The following is a 17,721-nucleotide window of genomic DNA, read 5'->3' on the forward strand; positions in this document are numbered from 1 at the left end:
CTTCTGGCGCCCCCTATTGGAAGCGCGGAGTATTACAGTACATGGTTTATCCATTCGCTTTCGTTTGTGCTCAAAAACAACCAAGCTGAAAGTCCATGGGCCACCATAAATAAAGTAAGGACTTGGAAATCTCTCTACATACAGGAGCATTCTCATGATATTTAGAGATCAATAAACAAAGTTACCTTCTATGCAGATGATTTATTTTATTTCAAATTGCCTTATTAATTTGCAATTCATGTTGTTACAATGTTTTAGTTGGAGGGGAAAAGATTCCTATCACACGTCTTTGCCCTTTTCCTGCATGTGCTCTGGGGGAATTTATTTTGTTTAGCTTTATGCAGACTTAGCAAGTCTTGGCAATGATTGATCTTTTTTTTTTTTTTAATTGAACTTTACTGATCTCACATTAGAGAAATTTACCTCTGTATTTAACCCTGCCCCTTGGGGAGCAGTGGGCTGCCATATTGGGGCGCTCAGGGAGCAATAAGGGGTAAAGGGTCTTGCTCAGGGGCCCAGAATGGCAGTGAATGAGAGTGGATTTTGAACTTAGAACAGGATTTCAAGCTCTATACCCTGACCACTAGGCTGCCACAATCTAGTCCTTATTGCAATAGCATAGCATCACTCAAATTAAAAATTAAAGCTTCCGGTTTCCCTTTAATAACAGATCATGTAAGATTCCAAAATGTTCAAAGATCAGTTTATGTACGTTCGAACTTCAGGAAAGGTTCTAGAGAACTCCTTTTTAAATATAAACGTGAATTACTCCAAAAAGATTTCAAAAATAACTTTTACTTTCATTTCATGCATGAATTCATTTGAAAACTGAATCTTTCAATCAGCCTCTTTGAGCTCTAAATATGTTTAATCTATAAGGGAGGGACAACCTTTCAGCTCTATACACCTGAAAAACTCAGATTTTCCTGAAACCTGTTCTGTAAATAAGCTAAATAATTCTTGAGATGAAAGAAAAGCAGAAACAAAGAGTAAAGCCCAGGCAAAATGTTCAGTGTTTTATTTAAAAACTATAAACAGTCACCAAAGTAAATAAAGCCAATCTCTAACAGACTGTTAGGTCTATGTATAGTCACACATCCTACTGACACCGCAGAAATGAAGATGGTTGGGGTCGCCCCGGTCAGATGCTAATACGACAGGCAGTCAAAAATGTTACACAACACACGGTAGAGAGAGGACAGTCTGAGGACGTGAGCCGGAATGTGGCATGGTAGTAAGAATGAAAAAATAGTACAATAAAACTCCACACTATATTAAGATAGAAAAAAGTAGTGAAGAAAATATCATACCTGCACGTAAAGCAAAGAACACAGGAGAAAACCTGTATAAAAACTCCATGTATTTAAACCAATTTACAAATACAAAAAATTTTTTTTTGGTACGCGCCCCGTGCCCGTACGATGACAAAAAGAAAAAAAAAAAAAAACGTTTACAGTGGATTATATGCTCCTCGTGTGTGTGCACGTGTTTTTGGGGAGAAGGGGGGTGTGTGAGGGCATAGGGAGAGGGGAATACCTTCAATATTTTTTTTTTTCTTCTACAAAATGACATGAGATATATTATTCCATACTCTTTCAGCCAGCAAAATGAGTTCTACAAGGTATTATAATACAAAAAATGTCACAGTTCCACAAAAAACTGTTTTTTCCCCGTCCCTTAGCTTTACAGCATCAGTACCTTTGCAGAATTATTTACAAGTTTTTAAGTACATTCATCCACTGCTGAGTATAGAATCACATTAGATACAAGTGACCAAGGATCATTTAAAAAAAAAAAAAAAAGCAAGATAACAAAAAACAAACATACTACTTTATTAAATCCTGTCAAAGTAATGCTTCTATTACCCCACAGAGCATGTTCTCCAGTGGCTGCATCGGCATCAAAGGATCTTCTTTATATATATTCACAACATATTTACAAGATTCTTTTTTTTTATTCATTGTAATGGTATTCATTTTGATAATAAATAAGTGAAAATATATTGACTCAAGTAAGAAAACCAAGCTACCGAGTTTCTAAAGAAAAATTTCTCTGCTCCAGTCGCTGAGTCCTCCTTCCACCCAACCCTGTGAGAACCTTTTGTAGCCCCGCCCCTTCCAGGCCCCGCCCTGTTCCTGCTCTTCACCCAAAGCTCCAACACACTATTGTTTTATGGGATGGACTAAAAAAAAAAAAAAAAAACAGGGGGGGAAAAACTTACTCAAACTAAATGTGCTCATGTTTGGGGTTTTGTCAGTGGAGTCCCTCAGGGAAGCAGTCTCAAAAAGAGCTCCCCCTGGTGGGCAGCTGGTGGAAGATCCCCAAAGGCAGTTTTTTTTTCCTCCCCCCCCTCTTTCTGTGTGTGATGGTAGAGAGCGGGTTTTACACAGGTCGCCGAGGAAGAAGGTGAGGGATTGAACGGACGTTTAGGGGTGGAGGTGGAAGCTGCAGAACTTTGTCCTGGTTCCCCCTCCTCTGCTCCCCCCGTCCCTCAACACATGGACCAGCTACTGCTCACCGGCCCCTCGCTCCTCTCTCCTCAGGAGCGGGACCAGAGGATGGTAGGGGTCGTCCCTCTGGCGTTAAGCCTGAAGCGAGCGCTTGAGTTCGTAAAGGCATTTGGCGAGCGTGGTGGAGACCTCCATGTTACTTAACGCCAGCACTGAGAGGTGCGTCTCATGCCTTTTTACCAACCTGAACAACAATGAAGAAGAACATTTTTAAACATCAGCAAAACATCATATTGAAATATGCAAAATTTAGGTCTGAGAGAAAACTTAAAAGTCATTTATTTTATAGCGACAGTATGTTTACAAAAAAGGAGTAAAAAGCCTTTACATTAGTAAAAAAAATTATAATTTGAGCTTACTTAGTAGGAAAGAAATCCCTGTAAAATAATGCATATATAGCAGCTTGTTTTATGACAGGAACAGATCTGTTTGATCACTGCTCTGCTGTAGAACTACAGATGAACAACCAAAGGGTTTAAGTTTAAAATCGACATGTGGTCTTCTTCAGTTTGATTTAATAAAAAATAAAAATAAAGAGCCCATAGTGTCACAGATTGTGGAGCGCTTTTCAGCCTCACACTTTCAAAATAAATAAAAGTGATCAATCTGTCTCCTTGGACAGAATAAATGTTCCAGTAAATTCCCAGCAGTGATCAGCAAACTGCCCGTCTACCATGTGGGGCGTCTACACATTGCTATGGAGACTTTGGAACCCCTAGATACAGTTCCTTGCTCACTAAGCGTAGTGCAAAACTAACTACATGTTCCCATTGAGGGCCTCTGTGTGCATCACATTTACACCAACAAATGAGATATAAAAAAAAACTAAAATAAAAGACGAAAACTGGTGCTTGGCTACATTTCTTTGACCATCTGATTATTTCTGTGAATACTAAATAATCCGATTCAGATCATTGAATGGCGAACTTACATGCGACCACAGTCGGAGTGCTTGGCGATGTTCTTTAATGTTAAGGCAGCAGTTAGTCGTATGTGTTTGGTCACTGGTCCCTCCTTCTCATCCTACAGGAAACAAAAGAAATGTGACGCATGACTCAGCAGATTATCGCAGCAACTAAAAATCTGACGTGCTCCATATTAACTGGCAGGAGAACAGATGAGCTGAACAGATTTAGGAACAGAAAGCAGAGACATGTGGCGTGCTCTACTCACTGTGAAGTCCCTGAAGACCAAGTTTCGAGAACCTCTGCGTAGGGCCATGAGAGCTGCGCTGGGATGATTGACGATTGCTTTCGGCGCCCGCTGAGCCGGAGTGCTGCCTGCTGCTGGCGGCGTCCTTCGCAGAACAAAAAGCAAACTCTGGTTATTAAAGCTGATTTTTGATAAACTGTGATACGAGTCGTGTTAGAGTGGAAGGTCGACGCACTGGGAAGATGTCTGATTGGGACTTTGCGCCTGCTGCTCCTCCAGTTTGAGTCCAGCCAGCAGAGCCTCTCGCGAACAGTGTTTATCCTGGGAAAGCAGAGCAGACCCTGTTAAATCAAAGCGCTTTAGATCTGAACCTAATGAATCGCTGTGAATGATGAGAGGATTTTACCTGCAGATGTGTGATGAAGGACAGTCTCTGACGGGGAAAAGGCTCGCACCCCTCCCACAGACACTGGCCTCCATACACCTCTTTGCCTCCGTGTTGCGTCGCTGCGTGGTAAAACACCTGAGACGGCGTCTCGAACCACCTGGAAACCAAAGATGTTTAAGGCTTGATAAAGGTGGATCCCATCAGATGGGAGCGCTACGGAAACAGAACAGAGCTTTGTACCGTTTGCAGGACTGCCACAGGCATTTGAAGTTCTGCCCTGCTTTCCTGCCCGGTTCCGACGGTGCGGTGGAGGTCTGCTGCGCCAGGAGGTGCGGGCTGTGGTTACCTGCTGTTGCGGGCTGCGATGAGGGAGCTGGGGGCGGGGTTACAGCCGGCTAGAGGGGAAACACAGTTTTAGTTCTTCTGATTCAGAACCAGACCAGAGTGGGTTTGTTGGCTGAGATGTAACCCGGACCCGTCTCTTGGTCCAAGTTGTTCTCTCAGCTGCTTTGCTGTAGGAGGTGGGTATCAGTGAGAGCCACATGGTCTTAACTGGACTCACCTTCTTAACCTCCACAACTTTAGATCAGACTAGCCACAATAAAATATTAATTTTTTGTAGTTGTAGAAATGTTTACACAGAGATGGTTCCTGATTTCAGCCCTGAAAACCAAACTACAGCAGAGATGGACCCTCAGGGTTCAACACATGCATTTACCTCGAATAATGAGGACTAATCTTTTCTTTCAACTGTTAATTAAATCTTAACTTTAATCTTAAAGATTCCAGAATTGACTTTTTAAGCAGAAGTCATAAACTGTGGTAGCAAACAAGGAGACGGGGGTTGGTCCCAGACCACAGTGACTCACCGTGGATCCAGCCGCTTGTGTAGGCGAGCAGTTCCTCTGCTGAGTGGCGTTCTCTATTGCTACTTTGGCTACTGTGCTTGGGTCCGTTCCTGCCGGCACCGCTACCATGGTGGAGCTGCTGCCGGCGTTATTGGGGTCGCTGATGGTGATGATCCGCACTCCCACTTTGCTGGGGATCCCGGAGGGAGCCGTTCCTGTGCTGCGGTCCTCGTTCTCGGCGGGCCTCTTCACGCCCCGGGGCTCTGAGGCCACTCCGTTGGCCGGGGCGGCGGGCAGCGAGGAGTTGGGGAGCAGCTGCTGCCGTAGAGCTGGCACGCCGTGCCCTGGGCCTAGAGGCCCATTGGTTAACTCCGCAGAGGGCCGGCGAACCGCTGCATGGGGGCCGTTGGCCAGGCGCTCCGCCTGCTGGGCTTTGGCAGTGTCCTGCTGGGAAGGGGGGGGACTGGGGAGACTCTGATCTGCAGTCTTTTCAGAGGCGCCCACCTCCCCGTTCCCCAAGTACTGTTTGGAAGCAATGTGATTTGGAATGTTTTTGTTAAAGTTTCCACCGCTTTCGCCTCGCTCAAAGTCACACACCCCGTTGACCAGGGTCTTTTTGGGGTCCGGGTTTCCCTCCAGCGGAGCGTTCGAGCCTGGAGAGAGAGCCTGCTTCCCATTGGAGGAAGCATTCTCCGTCAGTGGGCCATTGAGGACTCCCTGGCTGTTCCCTGAGTTATATGGAGGTAGATTAGGCTCCACGCACTTCCCACCGTTTAGTAGCTTGGCACCTGCAGCAACGTCCCCGTTGCTGGTTTTGCCATTTGAAGAGTCTCCTTCTGCCATGGAGGAGTTCTCCATCACCTCAATCTTCCTCTCGTGAATGTGCAGCCCTGTGGCATCCTTGGCCTCTTCCTCCTTCTGACAAATGATCTTGTCTCCTCTGAGGGGTGCCGGCAGTGGTGGTGGGAGTGGTGCTGAGATGTGATGGGGGACTGTTCCAGTAGGAAATGGAGGCTGGGGGACGCCCTGGCTCACAGCAGCCACAGCAGAGGTGGAGGTGGTGAAGCCGGTGTTTGGGACCACAGTGAACGTCACTCCGGCGCCTGTGGGACCCTGAATGATGGCGGCTCCACCAGGTGAACTGGTGGAAATCAGCGGGCCTGGCAGGAGCTGAACCGTCTGGAGGGGAGGAGCTCCTGCAGCGGGAAGCTGGCCTGGGACCAGCTGCACACTGACCGGCTGAGGGGAGGGGCTCTGGTAGATGACCTGCGGATTGGGGGCTATCGTGTTGTTAGGAGGGGGGACCTGTGGGGCGGGCAGGATTAACTTCCCTCCTGGCGTCGAAGGCCCTCGCTTTGGAAGCAGTAGCTGTTTGATCAAGCTGGATTCAGTGGAGGTAGGCTGAGTGGGAGGAGTTTGGGAAATGATTTGAAGCGGCGGCGGCTGCTGCTGATGAGGCCGTTGGGGGGTCAGTGTGTGGACCTGGGCGTTTGATTGAGAGGCAGCAGGCGAGCAGGGGCTGGAAGCTGCTCCGGGCTGTCCTATCTGGACAGGCTGGGCTCCGGGAATGGTGGAGGGGTTGGTGAGAACGATCTGGTGGATGGCCGGGGTATAGGCTGCATTCTGCTGAGGGTTTGGGCCGACTATTACCACGCTCTGAGGCGGCTGCTGGTTGGGAGGAGCCGTCGTGGCCGTCGGCCCACCTGACTGGTTTGGTGCTGGTTTGGGAGCTATGTTCTGAAATGTTACACGAGAACCTTGGGAGCTGCCGACGCCCTGAGCCGGATTCCCTCCCGCCTGGGTGGAGGAGGGTACTGAAGCTGCAGCGGAACCCTGGGCGTCGACCTGGGGCACTCCAGAGACGGGGAAGGTTTGAGGCAGAGGTGGTTGCTGGGCGATTGGGGAGCACACACCTTGTACCCTGGCGGTGAGGATGTGGCTTGGTGGTACTGGCTGAAAGAGGGTAACAGGAGTCCCTGTGGGGAGCATGGGGGAGTGCTGCTGCGGAGGCACGGGAGGAGGCGTGGGGTTCTGCGGGCTGTGATTCTGGGCGGCTGCAGACATCTGCACTGGCGGAGCGGTCCGGACCTGAAGCTGCGGCGCCGCCAGAGGGTTTGGTGGTAGCTGGGGGGACGGCTGCCGCGGCACCGGATGATGGGGAACAGTTGGGGGGTTTACACGAGACGTTTCCTGGGCACCTGCCGCCAAAAGCGGAGAGCTCTTTGAGGCACCTGGGGGCCGAGCAAACTGTGGTCCAAGATTAGGATGTCCTGGCGGCAACCCTAGTAACACAACACAGAAACACTGTCAGTATTTCAACAAGTAAGAGGAAGGCATATCCAAGTGGAAAAGCAGCTCTACCTGGTTGGGGAGCTTGAGGGTCTCCAGGTGCTTCATGCCGCGCTGCTGGAGGTGGAGGCGCTGCGGTCGGGTTCTGGGGTTGCTGGTAGTACAGCTGGACAGGGAGAGGGATCGCTCGTCGCCTTATTCCTACCAGGAGGATCTGAAGCTGGTTGCTGGCTTTGGCCTCGTCCTGCCGCCTCATGGTGTGGTTGGGAAACACCGTCCTGTGAAGAGCAGTCGGCCATCATCAGAGAGAATCTCTACATTTGCTGATCTGCTTCTGTGGCTGCAAACTGCCTGGGATGCAGTTCGCTCTGTACCTACCGGAGGCATTTGAGGAAGCCGGTGGAGTTCAAGATGTTGCTTCTTCCCATTTTGCTGCAGGTGGCCAGGTACTCAGAGTACATTTCTGATCGGGAAATTGTTCCCTCAGGGCTCGTCTCAAAGTGTGCGTTTAGCCTGTTAGAAACAGGTTTTAATTGACCAGGAAAGAAACAGAAAGCGTTTTCCTTTCACATACAAAGAGATTTAGAGAAAACCCAAATCTTACCACTGTAGCGTAAACTTCTCCCCATCTAGTTCGACAATACCAGGTGGCGGCACATTGGGCTGAACCGGGGCCCTCGTTACTGAGGAGAGAAAAGGAAACAAACATAAGAGGAAAAAAAAAAACGACAATTCACAACAAAACATTTCCTTTATTCCTGTTTACTGCATAGCTGTAGTACTACTTAGAGCTCACAAGATGTCAGCAAACCAACAACCGTGAATAAGGAACCAATCAGCAGTCAGGAGTCTCTTTAGTTCACAGAAACTTTATCTAAATGAAGATGTCATGTTTGTTTGCTTTGGTTCAAGGCTGCCTGTTTTCAGCTGATCGGAAACTCTGATTTAAAAACAAGCAACCTTTTAACAAAAGCTCCAGTAAGGCGAAGAGTCTGGAAAAATTGTTGTTCGCTCAGAGCTTCTTCTAGTCAAACCTACCAACTTCACAGGATTCTTTGGAATGTTTTGCCACCAAGAACCTCAATACCCAAAAATCAGAAATCAGAACTCAATTATAATTTAGCTCTGGACTTTAACTAGGCCATTCTGACAGTCTTGTATTGTAGCTCTAATTTAATAGTATGGTTTTTTTGTCTGGTTGGCAGGACAGCACGAAGCCGGGGGTTAAGTAAATTCAATACTTCTAAGGGTTTCAAAGCATGAGAGGCATCTCCTAGAAACGTACCTGGTGCTGAAGCCGCCTGTACTGCCGCAGGTACCTGCTCCACCAACTGTGGTCGGACCTCGGCGGCCTGATCGGCGTTAGCTTGATGCTCGATCAACCGCACCGCTGTCAGGGCGTCCGGTCCGAACGTGTGCAGATCCACCGATACTAACCGCACCAACAAGTCTGAACAGGGAAGTGGAAGCAGAGTAGAGTCAGTGATGATAAAAGAATAAACTTCTTCAAACTTGTGTTTTAGATTACAGACATTTTTTAATCTAAGACAAACTTAAGCTTTTGAATACTTTGTTTATTAAAGGAGAACAGCCACTCTGTCACAATCTCACAGGGATTTCAGCCCAGACTTTGACTAGGCCAATCCAAAACCATCTTTCTCCATATCCAACCAGAGAAGTGCGGCAATTCTTATTTCTAGATTTTGTCAGCGTTAGGTGATGGCAGTAAATGGTTACCTATGCTGTGGTCCACCGAAGCGATCTTGCTGCAGGGAATCTCTCCCAGTTGGGCCAGCAGGTACAGCACCTCCAAGGAGGCCATGAGGAGCATGAGGTCCGGCAGAGTGAGGAGCATTATGACCTCCCTGTAGGACTCCTGGTCCACATACTCACAGATCAACACACCGTTATCATCCGCTTTGCTGAGATTCCCCAGGATCTCCATAGCTAAAACCCAAAGATTTGAAAGATTAAAATCAATATTTTCCAAGCAAACACAACTGAAGGGACTAAACTCACCTCTCATTTTGAGGAACCGGTCTCTGGACATCAAGCATTTGGTTATAGTGTGAAAGATCAGGTGCGTCGTCCGAAAATCAACAGGATCCAGCTGGAGCTACAAGAAGAAAAACACATTTTAGACACCTATCATGGGCGGAAATTTCAGACAGGCACAGAAAGGGACAGCAGTGTCTCACACGGAAATTTAACAGGCAATTTAATATCTAAACCGACCCCAGAGGAAGCAGACTGAAGCGGAAAAAGCATGAAGACAGCAGCTAAAAGCACAGATCAACACTTTCCTGAATTCAGAGGAGGATAAAAAGCTGGTTCATGTTCTGAGTCACAACATTCTCAGTAAGAGTTGAAAATTAACTATAATAAATTCACCCGAAATCGAAATTAAAGAAATATTTGCTAACAACAAAAGTCCCATTTCATGAACCGATTAACGCTAAAATACAAAAGTGACCGAATTCTCTTGGGCCCAACAGTGGGCTGATCCTCTAAGAAAACTGTCAAAGATACAGCAGAAGGCGCCATCTTTTGGTCATCGAGTCCTTAGAGCTACATGCTAACTGGCTGCCTGGGAAAGCGACTGGAAACAAAACAAAAAACCTCTTCTATCCCACAGTCATGATCATAAATGAACCCAGGCAAACTTTTCTGTAGACCTACCTCAGCGGCTACGTTGCCCAGAGTGTCGAGTCCGAGCTGTCTGAGTGAGATGAGGTTACAGTGGGCGCAGAGCAACAGGAAGCGCAGGCACGTTCGGTTGGCCGCCAGCAGCTTGACGTTGGCCTCCTCGAAGGAGAGATTTCGCAGGATGACGGCGATCTGCAGCACCCGCTGGGCCTCCATGTCACCGGTTCCTGGGTTCCGCGGCGGATGGAAGAGGCTCTGCCAGTGTTCCTCCCGGGACGTACCATCTGTGAAGCGGACGGGGGGGAGCATTCAGATAAGAACCAGAAATCTAGATCTATGATCTAGAAGTAACACTAAACCCAACTGAAATCCATTAATGAGTGGTTATCATACATTTCTGCTTAGTTTTTATGTTAAATAATCAATGTTATGATGCACGGCTGAGCATTTTATGCCTTCACACACCCTGATGTGATTTATTGATAGTGTGTCAGATATTTTAGTGCCAGAGGTTCAAATAAGCCACTTATTAAAGCAGCTGTTTTGAAATGGCATGGAGATTTTCCCTGCTGTTTTTCTCCTAGTTAAAAGTGTTGTTTTCTTGTAATTTTTAACAGCAGAAATCATATGCACCCTTATTTCCATCTACTCCTCTTTTAACATCAAAGTAAATACAATGTTAACTCCAAAATAGGCAACTCCTTTTCTTTTTAAACAGCAGGAGCTGGAGTTTAACTTAAATTTCTATAATAAATAAAGATCTGCTATAAATCGGCATGAGTTTGAGCTGGAGAGTGTGAAGTGGCGACAAGACTTTTGCTGCGGGCCGTTTACCTTTTGCTGAATTGCTCTTGTCCCAGATCAGCTCCCTGACCTCAGCGTCCTCCACCACCTCCTTCCAGAACTGTAGAGGAACAGATGCTGTAAATGTGGCTGTAAAAACACCAGCGTGACAAAATCTGCAGCGATCCTCGCTAACAGTCTGGTCCAGGTTGTGATCTGCTACCAAAGTGGGAGCTCAAACAAAAGGTTATAATTAGGCTAAACAGCAAAAGGAGTCAATATGACTCACTGTCAGACCAACAGAAATATGTGGACACAGTTCTCACTTTAAGCCCGTCAGTTCAAACATAATCAGGATCTTAGGCATCCTGATCAAAAAATACAAACATGGACGAGAGAAGCACACAGACACCACAGAAAGTCCAACTGTAAATATCCGTCATTCACTGCTGTTATCTTCCAGCCTGGCATAGCGATCAAGCAAATCAATCCAAGGAAAAACCAAAAACCATTGATGTTTAGATGGTAAACCTACTGCATTAGCAGCAATGTCAATGGAAAACAATATGCAATCTAGAAATTAAACTTTGAAAAACTTCATAGTGAAAAAGTTGTAAGAGTAATTTTTTTCTTCTTCATATTTTTCATATTTTCAGATTGAGTTTTATAGAGTTCAATTTTCTTAAATTACATGTTACAGATCTCATTCTCTTTATTCCTGGGGGCAGGCTTTCCTCTAAAGTGAGGAGTCAAGATGCGTTTCTATTTGCCTGCAGGACATTAGTGACAACATTTCATTGGTCAAGAGTAAGTGTTTGGATTAGGCTTAAAGTGAAGAGAATGTGTTCTGTACAAGAATTTGAAAAGAATGACATAATCTGAAAGCTCAATCTGAAAAAAAAATTATTTTTTTTTTACCATTTAAAAAAAAACACTGAGAAAAAAAGCTGTTGAGTTGATCTTAAAACCTTTTCTCGATTAAGACGTTTTCAAAGTTTCCTTTCTGGATTACATTTCTTTTTTTAATTTCCATTTACAAAATGTTTTCTTCAAACAATAATGGAACAAAATTTACTCCATAGAAGCTAAGTTTACTTTTGCAAAATGTTCCCGATCCAATCTAAACCCTGGTTGATCTGAAAAATCTCTGTTTGCATCGACACTATATAAAATGATCCGATCATGTGTTTACATGCACCAAGTGTTCTATCAGATCAAGTAATTTAAGTATGCGAGGAACAGTCTTATTTTCCCCCAAACAGTCAAACAGATGTTGCACACATGTGCAGTGGAGATTATTTTCCTCCAACGATCCGAATGGGTGTGTAATCGGAATGGTGACCATGGGCACCTCTCCTTTTCAAAATGCAATTTATTTCCAATCATTCCAATTTAGGGAGGAATCTTTAGTCTGACATGTTAACCTGAAACATTTTTGAGCTGATCGGGTCTTTAATCCCATCAGTTGTGTACATGCAAACGCAGCTAGTGAGGTATCTTAGTTTCAAGCTAATGAAATCCCAGTAATGTGGCGTTTTTTTAATCTAATGTTCCACTTTACAATTCAAAGGCCAACCAAAGATGAAAGGCAGATATACTTTACCCTGGCAAAGTCTCTTGAGGTTTTCTCCTTCCAGTCTGTCCCAAACACTCCGGAGAAGCTGGCCAGAGCTGCAATAGAACATGGGGTTAGTGGGGGCGGAGCTTAGCTCAGAGACAGAGAGGAGGTAAAAAAAAAGAAAAAAAAAAAAAGAGATGGACTTTGATGGAAAAACAAACAAAAAAAGGCAGCAGTAGGTGGCAAACTGTTGTAAAAGAGAGAGTTCTAAAGCAAAAACTATTTAAACTCCAAGTGAGTGGGCGGGGCTTACAGTCGTCGAAGACTCCAGCGTGAGCGAGCAGTAGCGTGACCAGTTTGGGGTCCTTGTCCAGCTGCATGGAGTGCTTGCTTTCGTTAGAGAGCAATGTGCAAACGTTAACAGCAAAGTCCACCTCGTTGGGTAAGCCGGAGAGGAGCGAGAGCACCAGTTTGTTGTAGTCGCACGGCTGAATGAAATCTGTAGCGAGTCCATAACTTTGGCGGAGATAGTCTGAAAGAGAAAGGAGGAGATGGATCAGGGAACATGGATCAGCAGTGGAGAGTGAGAGATAGAGCGGTGCAGATCAAATCCAAGCTTTTCTAAAGATGTTAAACCACAGCCAGCGCTCTGACTGCTAACAGGAATGTTAGCTGTGAGGAGAAACTGGCAACGCTTAGAATGGTGTCAACAAAGACCGAATGTTAAATAAGAACACAATCTGTAAGACAATTCCTAATCATGCTCAATTTTCCTATCCCCCGAATCATTTCTCCAGATAAATGCTCCTCTATTCTGGTGCAGGGTTTTCAGTGCTGCATTTCTATGCTTTTAAGAATCCTGCTAAAAAAAAATAAAAATATCACCAGTGATGCAACTTCAGCAGCAGATAAAAACTGGCCTGAGAGATACTGCTTTATTTCATCACTTCATGAGTCTCTTCCTGCTTTATCTGAAAACGGAACCTCCCCAGTGCAGTGCAACAGTCTTCATCAAGCCTTTCGCTTCATACCACTTAAAGGTTCTTTTCCTGAGCCTTTGTTTTTTTTTTTCAAGCACCAGTACTCCTGGCCCAAAGCCCATGCTTTGATAAACATAAAGAACTGGTTCCTAACTGGGCGAGTCATTCAAATACACACAGCATCACGGACAGTAGCTTAAATTAAGCATGACTGAGCCTGATAAATCCTACTATTAGCAATAATTCATTATGGTCATTTATCAAGATTATATTAAAAAAAAAAATTCAACTCATTCAACTAACTAACTGTACTTTATGGCTATCCATGCTTTTCTCAACTAACTCCTTGCTGGATGTTTCAATGAACGTTCATAAATAGAGCAAAGAAAAGCCAGAGGTAAGAATAATGCTGCTCAGATGGTCAGGAGTTACAGGTGAGCTTCTGATTTGATCATCAGAGTGAGGTATGGGGTGCATGAGCTATGATAGCTTTGAATATAGAATAATAAAAAGATTTAGAATTTAAAGAATTCAAAAACAAAAAAGTTGGAATTCACCATTTCTGCATAAACCGGTAAGTATTGATTAGTGAGAGAGATGTTCAGGACATCTTTATAGAGTGGGTATGGGAAGTATTTGGATCCCTTTAAAGTTTCCACTGTTTCATTGCAGCCATTTGCTAAAATCAAAAGAGACAATTTTATTTCTCATTAACGTACACTCAGCACCCCATCTTGACAGAAAAATGTACTAAAAAGAAAAACTGAAATATTAAATGGTTACAAGTTTTAAGACCCTTTGCTGTGACAGTCATATTTAACTCACATGCTGTCCATTTCTTCATCTCCTCCTTGAGACGGTTCTATTCCCTCATTGGAGTCCAGCTGTGTTTAATTAAACTGATTGGACTTGATTAGAAAAGACACACACCGGTCTATATAAGACCTTACAGCTCACAGTGCATGTCAGAGCAAACGAGAATCATGAGGTCGAGAACTGCTCAAGGAGATCTGGCCAAGGTTACAAAAGAATTTCTGCAGCACCCAAGGTTCCTAGGAGCACAGTGGCCTCCATAATCCTTAAATGGAAGACGTTTTTGGGACGATCAGAACTCTTCCTAGACCTGGCCGTCCAGCCAAACTGAGCAATTGTGGGAGAAGAGTCTTGGTGTGAGAGATAAAGTAGAACCCAAAGATCACTGTGACTGAGCTCCAGCAATAAGGAGATGGGAGAAAGTTCTACAAAGTCAACTATCACTTCAGCCTTCCACCAGTCGGGGCTTTATGGCAGAGTGGTTCAGCGGAAGCCTTTTCTCAGTGCAAGAAAGCATGCATAGAGTTTGCCAAAAAAAAAAAACACATGAAGGACTCCCAGACTGTGACAAAGAAGTTTCTTCTCTCATTGAACCTCATTGAACATGTTGACATTAATTCTAAGTGGTAAGTCTGGAGAAAACCAGGCACTGCTCATCACCTGCCCAATAGAATCCCATCAGAGAAACATGGTGGTGGCAGCATCATGCTATGAGGGAGTTTTTCAGCTGCAGGGACAGGATGAGTGGATGCAATTGAAGGAAAGGTGAATGCGGCCAAGTACAGAGATATCCTGGAAGAAAACCTCTTCCTGAGTGCTCAGGACCTCAGACTGGGATGAAGGTTCACCTTCTAACAAGACAATGACCCTAAGCACACAGGTAAAATAACAAAGGAATGGCTTGGGAACAACTCTGTGACCAATCTTGCTTGGCCCAGCCAGAGCCCTGACCTAAACACAATTGAGCATCTCTGGAGAAATGGATCTGCAAGGAAGAATGGCGGCTGTGAAAAACTGGTTTCATCATTCCCAAGAAGACTCATGGCTGTAATGGCTCAAAAGGGAGCTTCTAATAAAAAGAAAAAACAAAGCTGTGCTTCTACTCAATACTGAGCAAAGAGTGTGAACACTTATGACGATGTGATATTTCAGTTTTTCTTTTTTAATAAATTTGCAAACATTTCTACATTTTTGTTTTTTCTTTTAAGATGGGGTACTGAGTGTACATTAATGAGAAATAAAATTAACTTTATTGATTTTAGCAAATGGCTGCAATAAAACAGAGTTAAATGTAAAAGGGTCCTATTTTTTCTGTCCTGTTCGTTAAACTAGTCTTTTATTAGGCCGTTATCTTGCTTACTAACCTACATTCACACAGCAGGCAAATGCAACACAAATATTTCTTTGTCTCTGTAACTCGAATCAACTTTAAGCAGTTAGTTTTTAGATATTTTCATCTCTAAAAATCTTAAAACGGGCTATTTCTGTATTTGGTTCTAAATCCAATTGTTTCAAACAATACTGACACTGAAGTTTTAAGCATTGGTCGATAACAATGCAACTACTTCTATTACCAATTGTATAGTAGAAAAAGTTTCATGAGGTCACATTATTTAGAGAACATTAGCATAAGAACAACTGACCCATTTATTATCTACAGCTCATCCATGAGAAGCAAAATACCAAAATACATAAATGATCAATATCCTCTGATGAACATATACAGCACTTGATGTTTTATCTAACGCATAAGGAAAACCAGTTGATTCCATCCAGTTACTGACTTTGCAGGATTTGCTCCTTCAGGATGTGGAGACGATAAGACATTTGCTGCCATTTCAGGTAGAAAACTTTTCACCAATCTGACTGTGTGACTATCGAGTCGACTCTAAAGTATCCTAAGGTGACATGTACATATAAACTGCATTATTAACCCATGTGTACCATCAATTTTAGGGATAGGTGGAGTATTTTCATCAGCGTGCCAATAATCTGCTCCTTGAAGACACATTGTAAATCATTCTGCTCACTTTTTTAGACCCTTCTTCTTCTTGTTATAAAGTGAGTATAATATTACCAGTTCCTATTGTTCAAGAACACCATTCAAAGCAATTTCGATCAGTTTATCTATAAAGTAAATTCACAACACACGTCAGTTTGGAGAACTTTACAGAGACGATTCAATCACGTCTTTCAGTCAGATTGGTTCAGTCTTCCATCTAAGAAAAAACAGCTAATTGCATCCAGTCACTGACTCAACAGCAATCCCTCTCAACAATCGCCTGCATCTGCTATGAACTCCATTAACAGTGTGCTGCTGTGTGATGTCTAAAGAGTTGAGTTGAGGTCATCAGACTGGGGTCTCGTGGCGGCCGAATCCAAGTAGCAGTCTAGATGAGCCTTTAGCAGCTCATCAGCTGCAGGTTAAAAATGGTACAAACCCAATAGGAATTACATGCAATGTTCCTTTAAACTAAACACCAAACTGTCCCCGTTTTATAAAATCTGAAATACATTAAATTTGTCCTCAACAAAAAGAAATATGTGATGAACTTTCAACTAGCTGGCAGGCAGTGATGTAATAATCTAAAGGTCTGTATAGGCAGATACAGTTCTGGTTATTCTGGTCATTTCTTTGACTTAACTTAAAAGCCCTTGAAATCCACATCACCTTGGCTAAAAAAGGCAAAGCCGTACACAAACATTAAATACAGTCTATGCACCTTCTAGTTCCTTATTTAATAAGTTAATTATTCATTCTGTGTGCCTAGTTGACAGATTTAATGCAGAAAATAAAACTAGATGCAGTGAAAAAAGAAATTAAGACTAAAGCTGTTGGACAAATCAGTAAAACTACGCCATCTGTTAATCCATCAGTCTATTCCCCTATTGGCAACCCCATCGTGTTTTTTAAATGCAAAATGCTTTGTTGAAGCCAAGATAACCATCACCATTAGGTACAGTAAAACTATAACAGGTTTGTGATTCAGGCTTGCTCATTAAAATCCAACTTTTGAGAGTGGCGAGGGAGAAAAGGCCACCAAACTGCATTTTCCCACAGTGATCATGTTTTGGAGTCAATTAGCTTAGCAGACAGAAGGCTGTCTGCTCCAGAGAGAGATTCTGAGACTAAAAGGCTGGAGACTAATCTAAACTGAGGTGAAAGGAAAACCAACAAGTGCGTCCTTCTTCCCTTCATCAATAACCGCTGTCAGGAAAGTCAATTATCTGAGAGAGCAGGGCCCGCCGGTCCACACTACAACTGTGTGTGGCAAAGGGACATGCACAGATAAGGCAGAGAGACCCGTCTAGTCGACAAAAACATTCAGCTTAAAACGGGACTTTACTCAGAGCGTTTTTTCTTCTCACACTCCTGCTGCAGAAAAGGCTGGACTGATGCATTCATGTGGCGAGGGGAAAATAAAGAGGGAAAGTATCCTGATAACCTTGGTGAAAACACAGCAGTGCGGACTGAAAAGACTCAAAGCTCCGGACCCATTAGTTAGCATTAGGGCCCGACAGTCTGTAGTCCCACCAATAACTAGTGGCTTTGGTCTCAGGACACGATTTGAGAAAACTCCGGATTCAACCCAGAATATTCTGTGTCTAAGTTTAAACTAGCAGAAACCAGGAGAGAAAAACGAAGGGCAGAGTCACAACTGCACCGCTGGACAAAAACATAGAAAACAAGTGTATTTAATTTAGAACATTTTCTCAAACTACATTGGCATTATAAAATCCAATTTACCAAGAG

At 44.1% G+C, this 17,721-nt stretch overlaps 1 protein-coding gene across 1 annotated transcript in view; it reads right to left on the minus strand.

Moving 5' to 3' along the window:
- Positions 1–1,946: 1,946 nt before the first annotated feature.
- Positions 1,947–17,721, minus strand: part of arid2 (AT-rich interaction domain 2) — a 35,345-nt gene continuing 19,570 nt past the window's right edge. The window contains exons 5-21 of the mRNA XM_015387151.1: positions 12,488–12,706; positions 12,220–12,287; positions 10,668–10,737; positions 9,867–10,117; positions 9,207–9,303; positions 8,925–9,134; positions 8,473–8,637; positions 7,792–7,870; positions 7,566–7,700; positions 7,260–7,465; positions 4,920–7,180; positions 4,291–4,445; positions 4,069–4,207; positions 3,898–3,983; positions 3,684–3,807; positions 3,442–3,533; positions 1,947–2,694 (exon numbers count right to left, since the gene is read on the minus strand). Of these exons, the coding sequence (XP_015242637.1) occupies positions 2,583–2,694; positions 3,442–3,533; positions 3,684–3,807; positions 3,898–3,983; positions 4,069–4,207; positions 4,291–4,445; positions 4,920–7,180; positions 7,260–7,465; positions 7,566–7,700; positions 7,792–7,870; positions 8,473–8,637; positions 8,925–9,134; positions 9,207–9,303; positions 9,867–10,117; positions 10,668–10,737; positions 12,220–12,287; positions 12,488–12,706 (4,469 nt within the window). The 3' untranslated portion in view covers positions 1,947–2,582. The remainder of the gene's footprint in view (positions 2,695–3,441; positions 3,534–3,683; positions 3,808–3,897; positions 3,984–4,068; positions 4,208–4,290; positions 4,446–4,919; positions 7,181–7,259; positions 7,466–7,565; positions 7,701–7,791; positions 7,871–8,472; positions 8,638–8,924; positions 9,135–9,206; positions 9,304–9,866; positions 10,118–10,667; positions 10,738–12,219; positions 12,288–12,487; positions 12,707–17,721) is intronic.

The sequence above is a fragment of the Cyprinodon variegatus genome, unplaced genomic scaffold (genome assembly GCF_000732505.1).
Source record: "Cyprinodon variegatus isolate N-32 unplaced genomic scaffold, C_variegatus-1.0 Scaffold386, whole genome shotgun sequence".
Lineage (NCBI taxonomy): Eukaryota > Metazoa > Chordata > Actinopteri > Cyprinodontiformes > Cyprinodontidae > Cyprinodon > Cyprinodon variegatus.